Genomic DNA, 21,548 nt, shown 5'->3' with positions numbered 1-21,548 from the left:
ATCTAGTATATTAAAAGATTTTGCAGAGTTTCTTAGTGATTTCTTTGCTACAAGTATGCCTGTTAGCAATTTTGCAACATTTTGATGAACATTTTCCATAAATCAAAATCATAACAGCTTAAGAAGCAGATGGCAGGAGACTATATTTTAAAATGTAACAATTACTTTCATTAATAAGGAAATACTGGATTACTGTTTTCAGCATGGACTATGAAGTAAGCAGTTGTCAGTTGTGAAGTCTCATGGCTGTTAAGTATCCTTTCAGATGATTAACCCACATTCTATATTTTCCAGTGCAATCTATACACAAAGGCAGAACAAAAAGTATGTTAAAGCATTTAATGATTCTATGCTTTCATTTTATACATATGCAAAGAAAATTTTGGTACATTTTTTAAAAGTATGTGTATAAGCATTCATTTATGTGTTAGAGAACACCAGTGCTCTCTATTTTCTTAGAAAATAAGACATTACTTTGTTATTAAAAATGAAAAATAGCAATAGTTACAAATTCTACAGTCTTATTATACTAACAATGTTTTCTTGATCTAACCAATGTTAGATTAAAATTATAGGAATATTACTTCAGCTATTCATATATATAAAATGCTATTAAAGTCAAAGATTTTTAACTACATTGTTATTATTAAGATTAAATAGCTGAATTAATTGTAGCCTTGTATGCCATAAGCAACTGCAGTGCTTTTAGATGAGATCCTTGAATTTAGTTAGCTTTTAAACTTCAGTAGTCATGTAGTAAAGAATAATATAATATGTAACTTCCTGATTGCATATAATTCTTTCAGTATATTTTGCATATTTCCTATTTTGTTTGTTATATATAATCACCAGCTTTAAACGATGTACAAATAAAATTTATTTCTGTGGCAAAAGCAAAGTTGAAAATACAGAACTTTTGAAATAAAATGGTAGTGCAGGAATAGGAGAGGTAGAATTGGAAACACAAAAGTCTTTAACTTTATTCTTGAAGCATGTTGGATAAATGTAGGAAAAAAGATATATTACTGAAGATTTCATCAGTAGAAAACACAATAGAAATCATTTGGATATGTAGAAATACATACACAGATCCCTTTACAAGAAAAAGATTAAAAGTTCCCTTTTATGTATAAAGCAGCAGATAGCAGTATTTCATCATTAAATTGGTTGAATCCAGTGGGAGGTTTTTTTAATCAAAATAATTATTTTCTGATGATCTCCTATATACTAAAATTCTCTATGACTCTCACAGAAAACAAATGTAGCACAGAAAAATTTTAAGAAAACTATTTTTATCATTTTGAATACTTTGTTTACAAATTAGAAATCATACAAATGATAAGATATTGGTGTATACAATGATTAATGATTACAGAAAGGTCATAAGACGCATTAGATCAACAACACTTTAAATGTATTAAGTATTTATTAAGTAAATGAAATGAAATCTCTGTATATGTAACTTACACTAACTCAAATTGACATCTTGTATTTATCAACAAGCAGGGCACCAGAAGGGCAAAGGATGTAATTCCATGTAGCAGATAAAGGCTGTGCCATTATCAATACTGAAGCAAAATTCAATCCTTCAGGTATTTTCAAGAAACCCAGATGGTTGATCTAGTGTTGATAACATAGCAAAAGATTAATTGATTCCAGTTTTCATCTACATCTTAGATATTATAAGGTCGATAAATATCAGCCTAGAGATATTGCAAAAACATTGGAACATTGAGTTATGCCATTTATTTAAATATCAAAATTCCACGATACCAGAGCAGCAAAAAATATTTTCATGATACTTTGAAGTATAAGAAAATTCAAGCATGGCTCAATCTATCAAAACAAAGAAAAAAATAAATTCTTTTTTACCTTGTGTAATCTAACTTCTCCCCTGACAATGAAGGTAAATGAGCACACCAATCAAGAAACTCGTTATGTCTATTTTTTTTTAAGTAAGAGCTATTAACTATTTTATTTACAGTCATATGAGTGGAAAAGAATGAGTTTAAAAAGGAGGAGAAAGGCTGTTTCTCAATGTCCCCAGCTCATCTGGCTATTTATTATTTAGAGCTCTTGTACCCACATCTAGAAAGCTATAGTCACTGACTTCACATCTGTAAACTGAGAAAATATGATCTGTATATATATTCTCCAGTTATGGGGAAAATTCAATAAGAAAGGACACTAAGAAGAAAAAAATATGAAAAGCTACATCCACTCGTAAGAGGCCCTTGTTATTTCAAGACAACTGGGAGTTGGAAAGGTTGTTTAGTGTGAGTCCACGAAAAGGAAGACAATGTTTTAGAGAAAAAAGATTGCATGGGACCTTATCTTGAAAAGATAACTAAAAATAATTTTTAAATTGTTTTATTTAATTTTTAACAAAGTTTTTATTATTATAGGAATTATGTAATAATTATTTGAATGAACAAGGTTCGGTTAATTGTGTATTAATAGTTCAGTGGTAGCTGATATTTTCTGTGACAAAATTATTTGGTAAACAATATGCCTCTTTTACTGTTGTAAGTCTCATTTCTGAAAACATATTGTAGGCATCAATTTTCCCAAGGATCACTCTTGATTCTTAGATATTCAAATAATTTGCCTGTGAATTTACATTATTTCTACTTTTATATATATATATATATATATAAAGTTATATATATATATATAAAGTTATATATATCTATATAACTTTAAAATGTTATTGTCAGATGGTTACAACACCTATGTGTCATAGAGAAACTGACCCATAAATGTATAAGCATATAACAGAGGCATATATATAACAGGGGATGTTAGAAAGGGGCTACTTTATAAGTGAACAACTTCTTTAGTGAATAGTTTAGTGTTTGGTACACTTTCACTTACCTATGCAACCTTATCATTTCTGGGGCTGGGATAATGATATTCAGATAACTAGGGCTCCCTCCTCCATCATTACATATGACATTAACTGTACACTTAGCTCTTGATAGATACACAGCTACTATGCTATCAATTGAGCAACAGACCTGATGTGGGAGTTCTTCATCTGTGATCCAAGGAGATATTTAGGAGATCCCCCACACCTCTTAACACATACAAATTTTGGGCTATATATATATATATTCTGTATTTTTCCAGGGAGAAAGTCTGTAACTTTCAATAGATTATCAAGGCCTTAAAAGTTAAGAACTAATGACTAAAATTAATTTTTTAATCTACTTCAGTTGACTGTGACACAACACTACTCTTCACTCTGTCTTTAAAAATCCATTACCTGTTTTACAATCCGCTGATAGTTATTATAATCTGTAAGTAGTAGCAAATATTATTACCCTTTCCAGATCTCCTTCATCCAGACTCTACCATCCTGTGTCAAGCCATTCACTAGCTAAGATTATGAGAAATGGCTTTCAAGGCTGAGTAGTAGTATTTTAGCAGAATGGAAAATGATGACAGAGTAAAGAAATCCTCAGTGTAAGTTTTCTCAGAATATGAAGAAATTAGAATAATGTATAAAATGAGAACAGAAATTAGCCTCTATCTAGAATGATGTGTTTTCCATTGACTTCAAGATATAATCCTTCTCTATGATTTGCAATGTTAACTTATCAACTCAGATAATAAAGTGGAATTTTGTCATAAAGTATATAATGTTCTCTTGAAAATTCTTGAGGAAATGTATCTTATGGCTCTCTTTCATGTGATCTATTTCAGATGAATTTATCTATCTGGCTTTGACAACTATTCCTATAAATCAAGAGTTTTTTCATGTCAAAAAATGAAAATTATTTTAATTCTCCAAACTCTGAGCTAATTGTAAGCTAAGCCTGAGATAATAAGCACACCATAAAGATCTAATATTTTCCACTTTCATTAGCATTAAAATCTCAAATTTTGTGATGACGTATTTTTCATGTAATACCTGAAGCACCCTTTCAAAAGTTTATCCCAAAGTTAATATTCATGAAAGATTACATGTCAATCACATTAGTAATATACAGTAGCATTTTAATTTTTAGGCTTCTTCCTCTTAATAAAAAAAGCTATTCCTGCTACATCATTTCATCCTAGTTTTCAAGGGCTTTCATAACTTGTTGCCAGTATTTTTCAGGACTCCAAACAGACGTCTTCTAGGGTGGTCAGATCTTTCTAATGAATGCATCATGAAGACACTTCCCCAACTTATTCTCGCTTCTATCATTTGGTTGATATTATTCACCTGTATAGCCTCCCCTCCACCAAATGTATGCTTTTTAAAAGAAGTTAAATTCTGCTATGCCCACACATTTTTGTGATTCTCCAATCTTCATTTTTACTTTTTCTGACCTCCTGTATTTGCAGCTTATGCTGCACCATGTAGGCTTTAATTTTAAATGTCTTCTATCTTTTGTTGTGGTTTCTCATGCAGTCATTTTAACTCCCTGAGGAGTAAGACCATATTTTGCTCATCTGTTCTATATTTTCACAGAACTTACTGCAGTTTTGAGTATCCCTTCATAAATACTCATTGATCAGATGATCATTCATGCAGGTCTAGCACAGAGTAACATCCTTGGTAAGTCAATTCCCAATGCTTTGAAGAAGCTCAAGAGAGAATAATTTGAGTGAAGCACCACAGATATAAATAATAAATGCTAACAAGGCTAACAGAGATCGTAGGGTACTCTAAGTACTCACAGGAATAGAACTTTATCCTCTGCTCAGAGCTGAATGTAATAAGAAAGATTTTTTGTTTTACTAATTATTTTGTCAGTTGGCAATCCAGTTTTCAGTATTTCATCAATTTGGAGCAAAATTGTATCAACTAATTAATTTAAATCCAATTTTGGAAACAGTGATAAGTTTTATTTAACAAATTAACAAATTGTCCTAGTAGGGGGGCTTTTGATATTTTATTTGCTGAAACTGATTATCCAATATCTCTTCTTGATAAAGTAAAAAGGATTTTGAGTGTAATTTCAGATGCTGATTAGAAAATCAGAAGAATGAAGAGGGAAAAAAAGAACATGTATTATCTGCATTGTGTACCTGTTTGGGGGGGTGGTTGGTATGCTTGTGTGAAGCGATTAACAATTCTAGCCAGTATTCCTGAGGACAGCATTCAATGTGTTCTTTTTCTGAACTGAGCATGTCTCCATAAATATGCAAAGATGCTTTTAGAGTTAGTGTGATTGAACTGACCAAGGGAATTAGAGTCTAATTTTAGAATCCTAAGTTTTTATAAATTTTCTGTATTTTATTGTGGAAAATTCTAATGTTTATTGTAGATTCACTTTTCAATTATAAGTGGTAGATAATCTATTTTTTAATTAGTTCCCCTATAAGGCTTGAACTTTAGACAACTATCCCCCAGACAGTGGAAAAAAGGCAATGAACAACCAGATCTGTCGATCTTGATTCTTGAAAATTAACATTGTCAGAGCTGAATAGGAAGGAGACGGAAGTAAGAAAATGTATATTTCAGAAGGTCTATTCTTTGCAGTCTGTTAGTTCCAATAGTACACCACCAAGTCACTACTTATAAAATATCAGTAGAGAGTTTTTTCTTATGTTGTGCCTCTTTCCAGGAAAACAAAATTTAAGTAGATTTGGACTCAGTAGTCAAAGAGAAAAAAAATCTTTTTTGTTCTTAATAATTCTTCGACACTGTGCTGCTTCTTCCTGTGAATTCTGTTGTTTCTAACCAATCAGTTTTTCATGAACAATATATTCCTTTCAGAAAAATTGAGCCAAAGCAATATATGAAACACAGAACTTCATTGCATAGCACCAGCATAGAATTGATTCCCAGTTGATGAATTGAGCCTGTTTATTTCTTATAAGTCATCACCATCATCTGAGCTAAAGCTACTTCTCCTACTGCTCTCTTTGGAAACTGCAGGGGAAGTGGCAGATAGCAGAGGATCTGTTCCAAATGGAGATATTGTGTCATCCAGTAGCATGTCATCCAATCTTTGTTCCTCCTTCAAAGCCGCACTAAATGATAAATCTGTGAAGTGTGACAAAGGATCAGAGAAGGCCATAGCTTGATCACAGAGCTCAGGGCTTGTCCCCTGAGACAGAACCAATTGTTGGCAATAGTCTACTGAATTCTGCTCAAGATGGGCCTGTTGTTTGGTGATGTGAGCACCTAAATCAACTGTGCCAAGTGAAGCAAGGGTTGGCAGACCATGAGCACGAGCCTGTATTTCTAGTTCCTGCAATTTCAAACAAGAATAATTAAATAACGACTTTGAAAGTAAACTCAACTCTATAGAATAAGCCACAAATAGATTTAAAATATTAACAAGCACTCAGAATGAAGACTAATACATATTATAAATATTCTTTGCAAATAACAGAGTGTGGTATATTTCTAATGCCTGAAAAATAACCCTGAGGAAAATACTCAGATTTTTAAAAACTACTCAGATTGTTCGTTAAAGGAATACATGACATATAATGGTCCCATAGTGGCTCAGGCTACAGTACAACTATTTGGAGATAGTGGAAATCTTCCAGTCATTCTTCCTGATTAATTTCTCTCTATAGGTCCATTTCATGGAAACAGGAGTGTTTTACCTGGCAGTAAGCTTGCTCACATATTAAAGAAAAAAGCTTGAGGCTTATGAAAACCTATATTCTGAGATTTTGTGTCACATGAACAGATGAGGAGTAACAATATAAACTGGCATAATATGCCTTAAGGCAATGAAATCCATAGCAATGTTACTATAGAAATAAAAGGGGGAGAGGAGAACTTAATGTCCAATATTATCCAGAGAAACAAAGGTTCTGCTTATTATTATTTTTTGACTGGGATAATATTTGTGTGTTTATAAAATTGATTCTATTTTCTGCATTTTTGCAATTAGTTGTCGTCATTCATTATATACTTTTAAAGCCAACTTGATCCTAGATTTCTAATCAAAACCTAATTGAATCAATCTAATTCATGAACTTCTAAAAGGCAATAAGATTATCCTTGGGAAGAAAAAATAATTGTTAATGAGAAAAAAATAAATGAGACCAATGAATAAAACTGATGATGGATAAGTCATATGTAAGCTACATGGTTCATGGCAATGTTCTTATAAAAACCTGAATCCGGAGTAGAAGGCGCCTGTTAGCCTGCTCTAATTTCTTCTGTCTGTGTTCTAATTCTCGAGCTCTCTGTTGTTCTTTTTGTAGCCACTTGATGTACTCCACTGATGCTTTTAGAATGGTTCCTTTGTTCCAGCGCATATCACTGTAGAAAGGAGAGATAACCTTTTCACAATTGTGCATGTCAGCAGAATTCATAAGAACTTACAAAATCTTTCACATTAATATGAAATAATGATTTACATGACTATTATTCACTCTTAGATATTATTGCTTCTGAATAGAAATTTTAATAGAATAGTTAAGAAGCCCTTATATAGTAAAATTAATCCCAGAATGAAAATAAGTGTCAAAAGAAAGTAATAAAGTGACTTTTTGTGGGAGAGCTAAATGCAATATCATGATTCTACCATTACAGTTTTTATATTTTTAGTGAAAATTGCTTTTATTATTAACTCTGAGATTAAAATCTATGTGCGGTATTTCTGCATTAATGAACGAGGAAATGTACATTACTGAGGACTTAAGCCTAAATTTTTTAAGATCATTTCAAATGCACCAATCTTTTAACCTACTTTCTATAAGGTTGCTTTTATGCTTCTAGGAAAAGAAAAATAAAGTCCCTCCTGAATGGTGATCCTGGGTAATTGTGAAACAAATTGGAGTTTGGCAACATCACTTTATGCAATAGAGCAAAACTTTCTAGAATCATTAGGCAAATTTTTCTGCACAAAAAGCATCAACATTTTTTTTAAAAAGCTGGATATCTATTTTTAAGTAAGTGTACAATAAGTAAATACAGTTGAACATTGCCAATAATCTTCAGACTGTAGCATAGAAAAAATATTTTATTAAAACTTATTTTTAGACAGGAGAGATGATAAATTTGGAACTACAGAACAGGCTACTGAGTTTAATATCTAAAAACATACATCAATATATTTAATACTATCTAACAATTCATAATATGTATGGAGAATAGGGCCAAACTGATTGCTAAAAGTTAGTCAGAGCTGTTGAAAAATCTGGATGAATTTTCCATTTAGAATCATGAGATTTCTTTTAATACAACAGAAAGTAAACTTGTAGGGAAAATTTTAAAAGACATTACACTGCATGTATTTTTGGTTTACGTGATCTACATGAAATACATGGAACTTAATATGTATTTATTAAATGTTCAGAAATGGGAAAATGTAGTTTATGAAAAACCTGACTGGCATGTGCCTCATTGGAAGTTCAGGTTAGACGACAATTCATTAGCTGTAACAAATTAAAGGAAGATACATTATTCTACCACAGGTGAAAATGCTTATTAGGTGAGAATGCTGGAATAAGCCATCTTCTACTGAAAAGCACCAAACCATTGCCACGTCTGTCTCAAGCTTGAAAATGCTTTGTCAGTTCTCTGGGGCCACTACAGCTGTTGATATCTTTCCAAGCACAGTGAATTATCTAGTGGTGGGAAGGGTAGGGGGAAAAGAGGCTACTTTTGTCATTAAACCAAGAAGTTATCTGTCACTGAAAAGTGTAGTGAACTCCTGAGTTAAAACTCTAAGCAGCAACAGGAGCCTAAAGGCCCTAATTTTGTTTTATTTCTTCTCATGGGAAGAAAAACTTGAAGGACAGAAGGAATAGGATGAAAACAATAACCCTAGTCAACTTTGAAGTTTAAGGTACTGTTTATTTAGATCTAAAATAAACCTTCAAAGTTGTGGTAGATCCATCCACCTCACTACAAATAACTCAATTTCATTTCTTTTTATGGCTGAGTAATATTCCATTGTATATATGTCCCACATCTTCTTTATCCATTCATCTGTCGATGGACACTTAGGTTGCTTCCATGTCCTGGCTATTGTAAATAGAGCTGCAATGAACATTGTGGTACATGACTCTTTTTGAAATATGGTCTTTCTCATATAGAATGAAGTCAGTCAGAAAAAAAAAAACAAATACCATATGCTAACACATATATATGGAATCTAAAAAAAAAAGTGGTTCTGAAGAACCTTGGCCAGGACAGGAATAAAGACGCAGACATAGAGAATGGACTTGAGGACACGGGGAGGGGGAAGGGTAAGCCGGGACGAAGTGAGAGAGTGGCATGGACATATGTACACTACCAAATGTAAAACTGATAGCTAGTGGGAAGCAGCCACATAGCACAGGGAGATCAGCTCAGTGCTTTGTGACCACCTAGAGGGGTGGGATAGCGAGGGTGGGAGGGAGATGCAAGAGGGAGGAGATATGGGGATATATATATATGTATGGCTGATTCACTTTGTTATAAAACAGAAACTAACACACCATTGTAGAGCAATTATACTCCAATAAAGAAGTTAAAAAAAAAGTTGTGGTAGAAAACACACAATGGGTTTTGCTACAATATCTACTTGATGTCATTTCACTAAATGTTTAAAAGTTCACTCTATTTAAAGCCATTTTAATATATGAGGTTGCTTCTGAAAATATTTCAAGTTTTCCAAATATATTAAAGAGATGTTTACCTCTCTCCCAAGATAATTTCATGCAGTTAGGCATTAAAAAACATTATATATGACATTATACTATAAACACTAACACATACAAAGACATACCTAAGGAGTGAATGTTGATACTGGCTTTTCATTTTCTACAAAATAATTTTCTTTGAAGAACTTACATCGTTGAGAAAGTTAAAAGCTTGAATGTATATAGGGCTAAAGCAGGTAACAGAAATATGTAAGTTGGAGTAAGAATGCTGCCAGGCAAAACTATGGAAAATGTACAATCTGTTGTCATCTTAGGAGTGCCCATTCACTTAGAAACATTAAAAAAATAAAAAAGAAAGAAAACACCAAGACATGTCTGATTCTTCTTGCTTTGATCAACATTTTATAACTTCTGATTTAGAAAGTCTTGTTAGGTCTCATTTACCTCAACTGCCATTCTTACACAAAGGCCAGAGAAAGTTCTGACTGTAGAAGATAAAAAAATCAATACAAAAATACCTTAATTTTATATATAAAAAAGTAGAAAGAAAAGAATAATTTGATAGCACAACTAGAATAATTCATGCTCTGTTGGCATTTTTATATCTACAAATATGATTTTTTTGTAAATATGATTAAAAACACATATGAAGTAAATCACTACCACACGTCTGTAGAAATGCTTCACTTTTTGTATTTGCTAGTTTTGTTTGGTTTTATTTTTCACTGACGGTTAAGAGACTGTGTGCTTTTCATTTCATTTTCTCAACATATATACCTCAACGATAGCTCTTTACTATATTTTTTCCCTTCTGACCATACTATTTTGACCCAGCAAAGAAGAAAGAAGTACAAATTTCTGAATGTTTTTCATACACAAAAATGGCAACGTCATAGAATTCAAAATGCTTTCAGGTATTAGCTTTCATTTGCTAAGCCAAACCGTAACTTTATTCTAGCCATGAGCTGGAAAGGTCCTCAGAGCCTTTTTATAACCAAAGCTTCAGAGTTCCTGCTACTTGCCCAAGAGCATGCGGTGTTTAGAAGATGAGTCCTAGGTCTCCTCTCTCAGTTCAGTGCTGTATCTGCAAATCTGTGGCTTTCCCACTTTTTCAAATGCATCTGCCATAAGAAATGTGTTTTCTATTGTGACCCAGTGCGCTCTTTGTACTTATAACAGCAACAAAGGATTCATGTGGTATTACTATCCTTCTAACGTGTAATATGTAATACTCTGATGTTTTCAGTGCCTACATATAATAGAATTAAAACAATTAATAATTCCTCTTTCTGAAATCCACAAAGAAGAGAAAGTCCCTTAAGAATACTTAAAATGAAGCTTTCCCAATTATGGTCCCTTTCAGATGTGATTCTGTGATAAATTGATTTTCCATATTCTAGATCAGGGGTAGACAAACTATAGCCTGCAACCTGTTTTTGTCAATAAAGTTTCATTGGATGCAGTCATGCTCTTTCATATATATATTGTCTATGTCTGCTTTCATGCTACAATGGTAGAGTTGAATAATTTTGAGAGACTTTATGCTCACAAAGCTTGAAATAATTACTATCTGGCCCTTTAGAGGAAAAGTTTTCCATCCCCTGTTCTGGACAATGAATTAGAACCAGAAAGGAGCCATTTTACAACCAAAGCTTCTATAAAAATGTAGAGTAATAATTATCCCTCACACAAGCTTTATAATTTTTAAGATATTCTCATACATATTACTTGATTTTATTTTTATAAAAACCCAGCCATATAGTTGGTGCTTTACAGGCATGGTGACATCTAAAGATGTTCAGTCAGGCTTCAGAGTCCAATTTTAGAGTCTCATCTGTTTTCTGCATATAACCTGGGCCTGGCACTGTGGGTTACCTCTACCGGTTACAAGGGAAGCTCTCTTAACTGACCTTATCTAATCACTTTCAGGATTAATTAATGTTCTCCATTCCCTTTGTGATACTCACTGACTGTTGACAGAACAAAGTAGACACTAGGCTACCTTCTGAGACACCCAGGTACTTCTGTTATCCTTGTGGTGACATGTACTTACTGACAGGCTGTTAAATGAATGCCCATTGTACTTATTATTGTGATAGTATAATTAAATTATATGTATGTTAACTAATGAAATACGAATGCAAAAGAAGAAAAAGCATTTATAAAGATAGCTATTGTTCTTAGGAAAAGTATATTAAAAGCTTTGGAAAAGCTGAAGTAAAATGTAGGTAGAGATAGGTTGCTAAAAAATATGCTGTAAGAAATTAGAGTGCAAACATTAAAAAATATCCATCTATACTTGGGTGGTTGGCCCTTAGGTTTTTGTTTTATCTTTAAGAAATTGAAATAGACTATACATTTTTGTGCAGTTTATGTAAGAAAGAAAAATTGAAACACATTCAAACTAAAAGGTCTTGGTCTTACATCAAATGTTTGGTGAATAAATGTGCATTTATATTTTAAGTGTTAAAAAAAGTCTTATCTGGAAAATGGATGTTCCCTTCTGCTAACAGAAAGAGTTGCATGCTTAGAGACTTCAAAAGATTTGAAAAATTATTGGTAGGACCTACACCAAGATTGAGCTCTTCAGACTTTCTGTCCAGTGCTCTTTCTGCCATTCTACTGGAGATGCCTTCACTATCTACTATGCCCATAAGAATAAATATGGCATTCCCTTCTATTATAAATGGATGAATTGTCCAAGTGAACTAGCACATTTACATTTAGGGAAAGAATACTTTCAAATTTCACAAATATCACTTTATCAAACATCATCATTTCTGAATAATGGATATTTGCCAGTGTCTGGAGAGTCCAGTTCTCAGTCTGAACAAAACATTTTTTTCTAGTCATTATTAATGCTACAATGTTTTCATGTTTTTAGAGAAACACTTAACATGCTAAATTGATATTTTGTTTTATCAACTATTTCTTGAAATTTACAACCTCAAACATCTTGTTTAACTGACTTTGTGACTGTATGACTGAAAATTTAATTGCAATAACCGATTATTGACTGGCATCAATCAGCCTGTTTTTACAATTCTATTTTTTCTGCTTGCATATCGCCAGAATTTTGGAAACTCTGAAAATTCAACATTCCAATTTTCACGTACACATAAATCTTAAATTAGACGGAGTGCTATAATCATAAATTGAGGATGCCAGTCAGTATCATGAAAGCATTTGGTACTACCACTAAATTTGCAAATATTGGTGCCATACAGAAAAATCCACTAAATACTGAGAAGAAATAATTTACTTATTTCCTATAGCTCAATAGGACAAGTGTTAGTAACAACGTTGATGCTTAATAACGATCAGCCTTGAATAGATATTAAAAAATGAGACCAGCAGTAGCCTTATCTTTACCACAGCTGGTTAGTTTCCTAGTCTTTGGTTCTCCCCTCCCCCTCTCTCTCCCACCCATTTTTGGGGGGGGGGATTGAAACCATAACATTATTAATAAATGATTGGTGAACTCACGGATCATTAGACTTTGGAATAAGAGTGCCAAGCTCCTTGATTCGGTAATTAATATTATACCTTCTTCTTCTTTCAACTATTAAAAAAGAAATATTATTGATTATTCTCATTAAAGCATAATTCATTTTTGGTCAGCTGTAAACTTTCTTAACAATCTTTGAAAAACAATGAGCAAAAAAGTTTCATTTAGTGAAAAGGGTACTTCTCAAAAATAAAAAATTCAAACACATTTTATTCTAAAAGTAAAAATAACAATATTAGAATTGTGAGTCTATTATTCACAATTATTTTAAAACATTTTCTCTCAAAAACAACATTTTTATCATTCTTTGAAATGCAATAATATTCACTCATACTGATATATATATATATATATATATATATTTATATACTCTCCTTTCTCATACACGGCACTGAAAGGCTAACACAAAGTTTGCTACATGGTAGGTATGTGTGCCCAAATAGACTATGACCTCTTTGAGGGCAGGGACCATTTCTTTTGTATCTCCAGCGGCCTTGGCATGTAAAAGGTGCTAAATAAATGTACGTTGATTAGACTATAAATATAGTTTTCTAATTTAACAACTTTCAATAATACATAGAGCAGTGATTCTTAAACTCTGGCATGCATCAGACACACCTGGAGGGATAGTTAAAATAAATTTGTACCCCGCACCTAGAGATTCTGATTTTAGTAGGACTGGGTTGGGACCCAAGAATTTGCATTTCTAACAAGTTCCCAGGTGATGCCAACGCTGCTTGTCTAGGGCTCACACTTTGAGAACTACTGATGTAGGTTTTTATTCAGAGACTGTTTTCTCTGTTTGCATTTCTATGCATCCATTGCTTATGGAAATTTTGTGCATCTAGTAAATGTTCAATAAATGTCAAATATACAAATAAGTAGAGTTTTCTATATTGACCCTTACCTAAGAGCAGTCTTACAGAGCACAGAGTAGTCCTATATTCCCAGTGCTCTATATTTCCAGTATCAGGAACCACAACTTATGCATAATATTGTTTAAGTAGATAACATTTTTAAAGCTTTTTTAGGGAAACGAAGGAAGTAAAATGTCATGAAGAAGAAGAAAACTATGTCAAAAACATTAAACCATACATGCTTCAAAAATAAGATCTGCTACTAGAAACAAGGAAAGTCATGAAAAAAATATCAATTGTCTTGGTGAACCTACTCTACAAAGCAATTTACCATGAATGAACTTGACCTTCAAAAATAATACATTGGGATTCCTCTGAAATTAGGATATAATTGATTCTTGGGAGAGTTTATTTTCCCTCTTTACCAATCCTGTTTTCCTATGCATGTGATTCAAAAAACTGACACCATATAAAAAACTGAAAAGAAAATAAACAAAGATAATGCTGATAGAAATACATTTATATTTTACAGTGAGAATTTATTAGTAAGTCTATGTTCACACATATTCACTCCTATATTATAAAACAGACTTTTAAATATAAGATGAAGAGCAGCTAGGAAGGATGTTCACAGTTTTATCTCAAAATAGGAGACTGGTTTAGTCCTATAATGTTTTATCAAAATCTATTATTTAGATGCACCTTACGTAAAATATCAGAAATTCCTACCCAGCTCTTCTTAGATTGTGCCCAGTAAAACTTTTAATGGCTAATTATGATGAGAAGTTTCGTTCCTCAATGTTTTCATCTCCAGTACTAGTTGTCTGTAAAGGAGTCAAGTTTTAAGAAATTACTAAACTATTTCATGCTACACGTGATTTCACTCGTCACCAAGTTTTTGATATATTCACTCATTCCTGTCCTTAGATCCAAGCAAAAGGGGCCTCTCTTCTCAGACCCCATACTGATGAGGAGCCCCCTTTGCCTTTTCTTACCACACCCATCCACACTGAGCAAGGCAGCCACGGGACAAAGGGATCCCCCTTCTAAACTACATTCCAGCTAATTTGCAACAGGAATATCTTCCCAAACACCCTGAGCCTGTTCAGGCTGCTTCCCAGGTCCATCCTCTTGAGGGAGGATCAGGACACCAAGGTGCTTACCCTAGTCCCAAGATGCAGACAAGGGGCAGCTGTTTGCAGAGATATGTATAGAACTTGAATATACAGAATGAGGGGTTCCCACTCGTGTTTGAGGCCACTTGCAGCATAGAAATGCAAGTGGCCTCTAGCGGGTAGACAGAGAAGTGAGATGGACTGCTGGCTAAAGGCTGGCATTGCCCCACCCTGACATTCCTACTCAGAATTCCAAGGATCTGAGAATTGTTATTTCACACCTGGCCTTCCAATCTTTAGGAAGGATAGAACATACTTAATTTAGCATTTCTAGCTTGAGTTATAGCTTTTAAGTATTTAGACATCTGGTAAGTGGGACTTTATTTGTCCTCCAGCCATGATCCTCACAAATGTTAAGGGATATCCTAGATTCATATTTAAAATGTGATATTAATTTTTTGTAACATTGATATCTCCAAAAAGGAAGATCCCTAAGTAAGAGAATCCCAATTAGAAAACTCTTTGATAATGGTCATACCAGGCACCTATCATACTTTACATTAAATGACCTGTTATTTAAAGTGCAAACATAGAGGAGAGAAGAAAGGAGCAAGGGAGATAATAGTTAGCAGGCTTAAAACTAAGAGAGAAGCCTTTATCTCCTCGATGTATCATTAATTCCTTCTGGCAACAACTAGTTCTGTCTTTCAGGTTCTACTTGTCTCATAAACTGCACCAACACTTACCTGCTCTGCCACTAAGTGATCAGAATCAAATCATTTCCCTCTCCACAATTACTCTAAGGACCGTTATAACCACAGGTCAGCCCTCTCCTCAGTCACACAGTCAACCTACTCTGTGACGTAGGCAGATGCTTGATGAACAGATATATGCAGGTTTCACAGGTACATGTAGAATCAATTTCAACTAACCACATGTAAGGAAATTCCTGGTTTGTTTTAGGGCTTTAAAGTTTTTATTTAATTTTATTCTATTCTATTTTTTTCTCATTTTTTGATTTGGCTCCAAGAACAAAAAAGCTTCACACCCAATTAGTCAAGCTCACTTAAGACAGTTAAGCATTTGAGACATGACAAAGCACTCTAAAGCTCAACTTGCCCCTCAACAACTTCCCTGGACTGCATTTACCCATCTCATGTGACCCATTATCAGAGTCAAATTGACCCCCAGGAAGGCATAAGAGGCCTTATCATTAGGAAGGGAGGAGCAGATTGACACAGAAAGATAAGAACCTGGAGTCACATTTCTTGCTATTTAAATGGTGTATATTTTCTAAAGTCACTTTTATCTCTTTAAACCTTGGAGTCATGAGTCACAACTGAGTTCAGACATAACTCAATGCTCACATGCAGTCTGAGAGAGAGAGAGAGAGAGAGAGAGAGAGAGAGAATGATCAAGGAGAGAACTTGAGATGCTGAACTTCATAAAAATGTCTAGCTTTTCTGAGAGTTCTCATTGTTTAAATTTCCCAACATAGCTCTACCAGTGAGCATGTACACTTCTGGTCATCTGACCTCAAAATATTTATGGGGCAACAACAAAACATCACACATTTTAAATTCTGCATTTCCTCTTGCATTAATTAATTTTGTTTCGAAAAAAGGAAAATATACTCACTGAGGTTGTGGTTGTCCTTTTTTTGTCTCTCTTTTGCCAAAGCTCGAGTATCAGTTTCTGATCGAAAGGAAGACAATTGAAACAGTACTTATTGCTACCTTACAATCCTTCCAGTCAACATAATTCAGAAATACTAGTGAAAATACAATATTACTTGCTCCAAGTGGTAAAATATATATACATATTTTTTGCAAATATTCAGAAATTTGGAACAGAGTGCTCTTTAGTAAGAAGGCAGTGACAAAACCTATGGGCTTTGAGCAGTAAAACCTGGATTTGTATTCTGGCCCTCCATTTAAATAGCCTTGTGAACTGTTACCTAAGTTCTCTGTGTCTCAGGTTTCTTATCTGTAAAACTGATATAATATAATACTTACCTGATAATTACTGTGATGATTAAAATGGGTACAGCACACAGAAAATATTAAACTGCTTAATCATTTTTATTAGTATTGTTCTCAGAATTTTAAGATTATTCAAAATTATTACAACCTTAATTTTTTATAAAAAATTATGATTTCTACATCCCAAGAATTGGAACTAACTACATTTCTCAGATATTCCTATTGGACAACTCCATACTTTCAGTAAGTGACACTTCATGTGCTATGTACTTGTGAGCATTTGTGATAGTCAGTCTCCAATATGGCCCACGATGATTCTCACTCATGATATTCACACCTTTGTTAGTGCCCTTCCACACTGAATAAAGCTGACCCGTGAAACCAACAGAATTTTGTGGGAATGATTAGTGTGGCTTCCCAGACTACATCATAAAAGACATTTTCAGCTTCCCACTTTGGTGTCCCTTGAATTGCTAGTTGTCATGTCATGTGGACACCTGAGCAGTCCTGTGGAGAGGTCAATGTGGTAAAGAACCAAGGCCACTTGCCAACAAGCAGCACCGACTTGGAAGACCTGTGAGTGAACCACCTTGGGAGTGCATCCTCTAGCCCGTCAAGTGGCAAATGTCTGTACCTCTGGCCAACATCTTGACTGCAACCTTATGAGAGACTCTGAGCCAAAACCAGTTTTACAGGTCACCCCCGGAATTTCCGAACCACAGGGATTGTATGAGATAATAAATGTTTATTATTTCAAGCTGTTAAATTTTGAGTAATTTGTTATACAGCAATAGATAATTAATACAATGTTCTTTGAATTATTCTAGTTTTAAAATACATTTATTTAAATTTAGTTAAGGCTACATTCATTAATTTTAGTCTAAATAATTTGAATGCATAGATATTTTTGAGTTATTGGTTAGACTCCAAGAATGGATATATTGCATTTATTAAAAATGTTTATATTAACTGTATAAAAAATATTTAAAGACCAGTGTTTGAGCTCCAAACTAAAAATTTGTTATAGAAATTTCGACTGAGTTTTATTTTATTCTTATGGAGAAACTAACACTGGTCTGGTAAGCCGTGAAATCCTTATTTTGATCCACTTCTGCTTCTAATCAGCTGTATGACTTTGGGAAAATAACTCCTCTGACTCTTGATTCCCACATCAACATATTGGAGGAACTTGACAGTGGCCCTATAATTCCTTTGAGTTGTAACAATTTTGAGATTTACTATTGAAAACTGAGGGTTTTTTACGCACATGAGAAAGTTAAATGTGAATCATGAAATCCATAAAACAAGCTAAAAAGGGGAAAATCTAATTTTCCTTAATCTATTAATCTGTTCTTTTGCAATCATGTTAATAAATTGCATCTATTCAATATCAAAATGAACCTATGTTAAGTGAAGAACTTAGTCAAACTGTCATATACATATGAATAGAAGTTATGTGTATATTCACCCAATTCCTAAAATAATTAATTAATTCAATTGAACTGTAAGTTATGCTAACTTGCTGTTTGGTTGTCATAGAGGAAAAAAAGATAGATTTACTCTCTAAATGTCTTCCATTTTAACTAACTATTTTAATAATATTTTTAAAATCCTCTTTAGCTTGGAAATATATGTCACTCATGTCTCATGTAGTTGATTTTTAAAAAGGATAAAACTATAAAAGCAATGTTACCTGTAATTTCTCTTTTCATTGGTAGACTACTTGGACAAGAAGCACTTGTAAGGCCCATATTAACTGGTGAAATTCCCTGCTCACCACTATACACATCCAAAATACTTCCAGAAAGCTTTAGAGGAAAAAGGAAGAAAAGATCAATCAAATCTTCATTGGATATTGACAAAGTATTTAGATGTTCGTTTTAAATTTACCACTTTATTAATAGTAATTTGTAATATATAGCATTTTAATTTTAAACAAAAGTGAGTATGTCTTAACTTTGTAAAATCATTGTGGCATGCTTATGGATAAGTTATGTTGAAAAAAGCTATTTGTATTTAAGCAAAAGGAGAAATTAGTTCACTCACGAAGAAAAATTTTGATTAATATTTACAAAGTTATGGGAATTTGATCCAGCACATTACCTGGTTATAAATGAAAAAGATTGAAAATATCATTTTTGACAAAAATCAATATACATATTAGCAAAGCTGGAAAGTTCATTGCATATCATAAATTAGGTATAATGGATGAACATTTTCGAAGCCTTCTTAATACCATCAGTGCTACCAGCAACTCACAGTCAAGAGGTGTTCTACACTGTTAATTAAGTGAAAAACTTTCTTTCCTTCCTGGAAGGCATACTTTTCTCAATGTACACCTAATGTTCTAGATTATTATAAATATCCTAGCTGGTAACCAAAAGTAGTCTAAAACTGCTTTTACCTCTAGTGGATATAGGGTATGTCTAATTATAGCAACACTGCAATTCTTAAAGTGCTTCTTGGGAACAATTTTTCAGAAAGCTAAGATACTTTATACACAATTTAAAATCGTACCAATTTGTTAGTTAAAATGTGCTTATTGATTTGATCTCCCAAGAAAAAAATTTAAATAATATTTGTAACTCAAGTTAATATTCATTATTCCAGAACAAGCTACATTTAAAATATAAGATTTGAATGTTTAAAATATTTCCATTCTAAGTATCTTTATTTCATTTCTGGGAAGTCAACCAAGAGCTGAATAAGCAGAATCTTTTTAATTTTCTAAAGAACTAAAAATAATACAAGTAACCAAGCAAAGCTATAACCAGATTATTATGGAGACTCTAACATCTTATTCCCACTTTTTGTAAAACTCCAGTTCAAACTGAGGGAAATTTTTTAATACTTATAAAATCAGACTGAAAATAAATGTGAAGAAAGACCAAAACTAGTTTCTGACATAATAATCTATTAAACTATATAATAATATTGTATATTTCTGAGGGAAAAAATCATTGAAAATACAGTGGAAATCAGGCTAATATTTAAGTGTATGTGCATATCAATAAGGACATTATAGATTGCATATGGTATTCTGATGTATGTTTTCATATATTGGTTCTTCTCATTATTTACTCTATTTGGACTCCTCATCTTTATTTTATATAAATTCATTGTTTTAAAATGTATTTTTGCTTCTGGGACCTTAGAAGGGAGCGCCTTAAGTGGGATATTTATTCCCTCTCAATTTCCTCATCTGAAAAGTAGGGACAGGGACAAAGTTGACCAAATTGGATAGATGATGAGTATTAGTATCAGTACAACACAATTAGGAAGAAATCCTAAAGGCAGATATTTCCCTAACATGTGAGTCATTTAGTTATATTGGTAAAATTTAAAAGTTTCCAAAATCTTTTTTTGAAAACCCTGTTGGTTATAAGCTGGGGCATCACCAACCTGAATTGTTCATTTCCACTGTGCCTTTGAGAAACATAATGGACATGCTGAACAAAAAGACAGGGAGTGAGGGAGAAGGAAGGGGGAAAGAACTAGGAAAAGGGCACTTTTCTCTGAAGAGTTTGAATTCTGATGAATTTCAATGCAGCAGTGGCAAATAGCAGAAATGTTTGAGAAGAAAAGGAGCCATATTACATATACACTGCAACAATAAAGTGATAGATTCCTAACTATAGCATCTCACTGGGTCCATATTACCTCGTCAGACTGTACCCAATGCATTTTTCCTTAGAAATGGGTCTGGAATTCTGAAAATGAATCTAATCCTGCTTAACTGTGGGTATATTACATCCTCTCCTGACCTTGGTTATTGTCAATTTATGCCCTGAAGCACAATGATTAATATCCTATTTAATTTTATGCTGTAGGTACTACTCTATTTCATGTAAATAGCTAATCACTTTTTGAATATCATTAAACAATTGGTTTCAATTTCAAAGTATGTAATACATCTCACATAATCTAAAGAGCCTTTTCTCCATTAAAAGATATAAGGGTACAGTGTTAGTGAAAATTTAAAGATTACATAGACATTGGAAAAGGCTTACAAAGCAAAATTATAACCACTTTTTTTAAAGGTATAAGTTACTTAGGTATTAAGGTCTAAGTCTTAGCTTTATTTTATAGAGTAGTAGGCAACTTGATATTTTATGAAGAAGTATTTATTATTCTGATTAAAACACAGGTTACTTTTTCAGAAAAGCAAAATCATTGACATAACAATAGGGAAATATTATTATTAGAAATAAACTCACAAATTTCAAAGACATCTAATAAAGAATTAATTATAAAATATTTTCAACAAGGTAAAAAACATACTCCTCAAGACAATTCTTCTTTCCAGTAGAAAAAAGTGAACTCCTGATCTAAGAAGTTGCTTTGAAGTGAGAAGTGATTGGCAGTGGTTCCTGATGTCCAAGATTCTCTACCCTAGATTTTAGTCACATCTCATTACTAAGATCATAGAGACTTAAGTGGACTGAGCACTGGCCTTTCCACATATATGCTACCTTTCAGAGTAGCCAATATTCCCTAAAGAAAATTAGCTCACAGGTCAATATATCAAAATGTTAGA

General features: G+C 33.0%; 1 protein-coding gene across 3 annotated transcripts in view; it reads right to left on the bottom strand.

Annotated features, from left to right (window-relative positions):
* Positions 1-859: 859 nt before the first annotated feature.
* Positions 860-21,548, bottom strand: part of TFEC (transcription factor EC) — an 81,297-nt gene continuing 60,608 nt past the window's right edge. For all 3 annotated transcript variants that reach the window (XM_004269864.3, XM_004269865.3, XM_004269866.3), the window contains 5 exons: positions 18,705-18,819; positions 16,668-16,724; positions 13,036-13,111; positions 7,072-7,219; positions 860-6,188 (listed from right to left, as the gene is read on the bottom strand). In XM_004269864.3, coding sequence (XP_004269912.1) covers positions 5,808-6,188; positions 7,072-7,219; positions 13,036-13,111; positions 16,668-16,724; positions 18,705-18,819 — 777 coding nt within the window. In that variant the 3' untranslated portion in view covers positions 860-5,807. The remainder of the gene's footprint in view (positions 6,189-7,071; positions 7,220-13,035; positions 13,112-16,667; positions 16,725-18,704; positions 18,820-21,548) is intronic.

The sequence above is a fragment of the Orcinus orca genome, chromosome 9 (assembly GCF_937001465.1).
Source record: "Orcinus orca chromosome 9, mOrcOrc1.1, whole genome shotgun sequence".
NCBI lineage: Eukaryota > Metazoa > Chordata > Mammalia > Artiodactyla > Delphinidae > Orcinus > Orcinus orca.
Note: the sequence above shows the minus strand (reverse complement) of the source record. Positions and strands in the feature narration are given on the sequence as shown.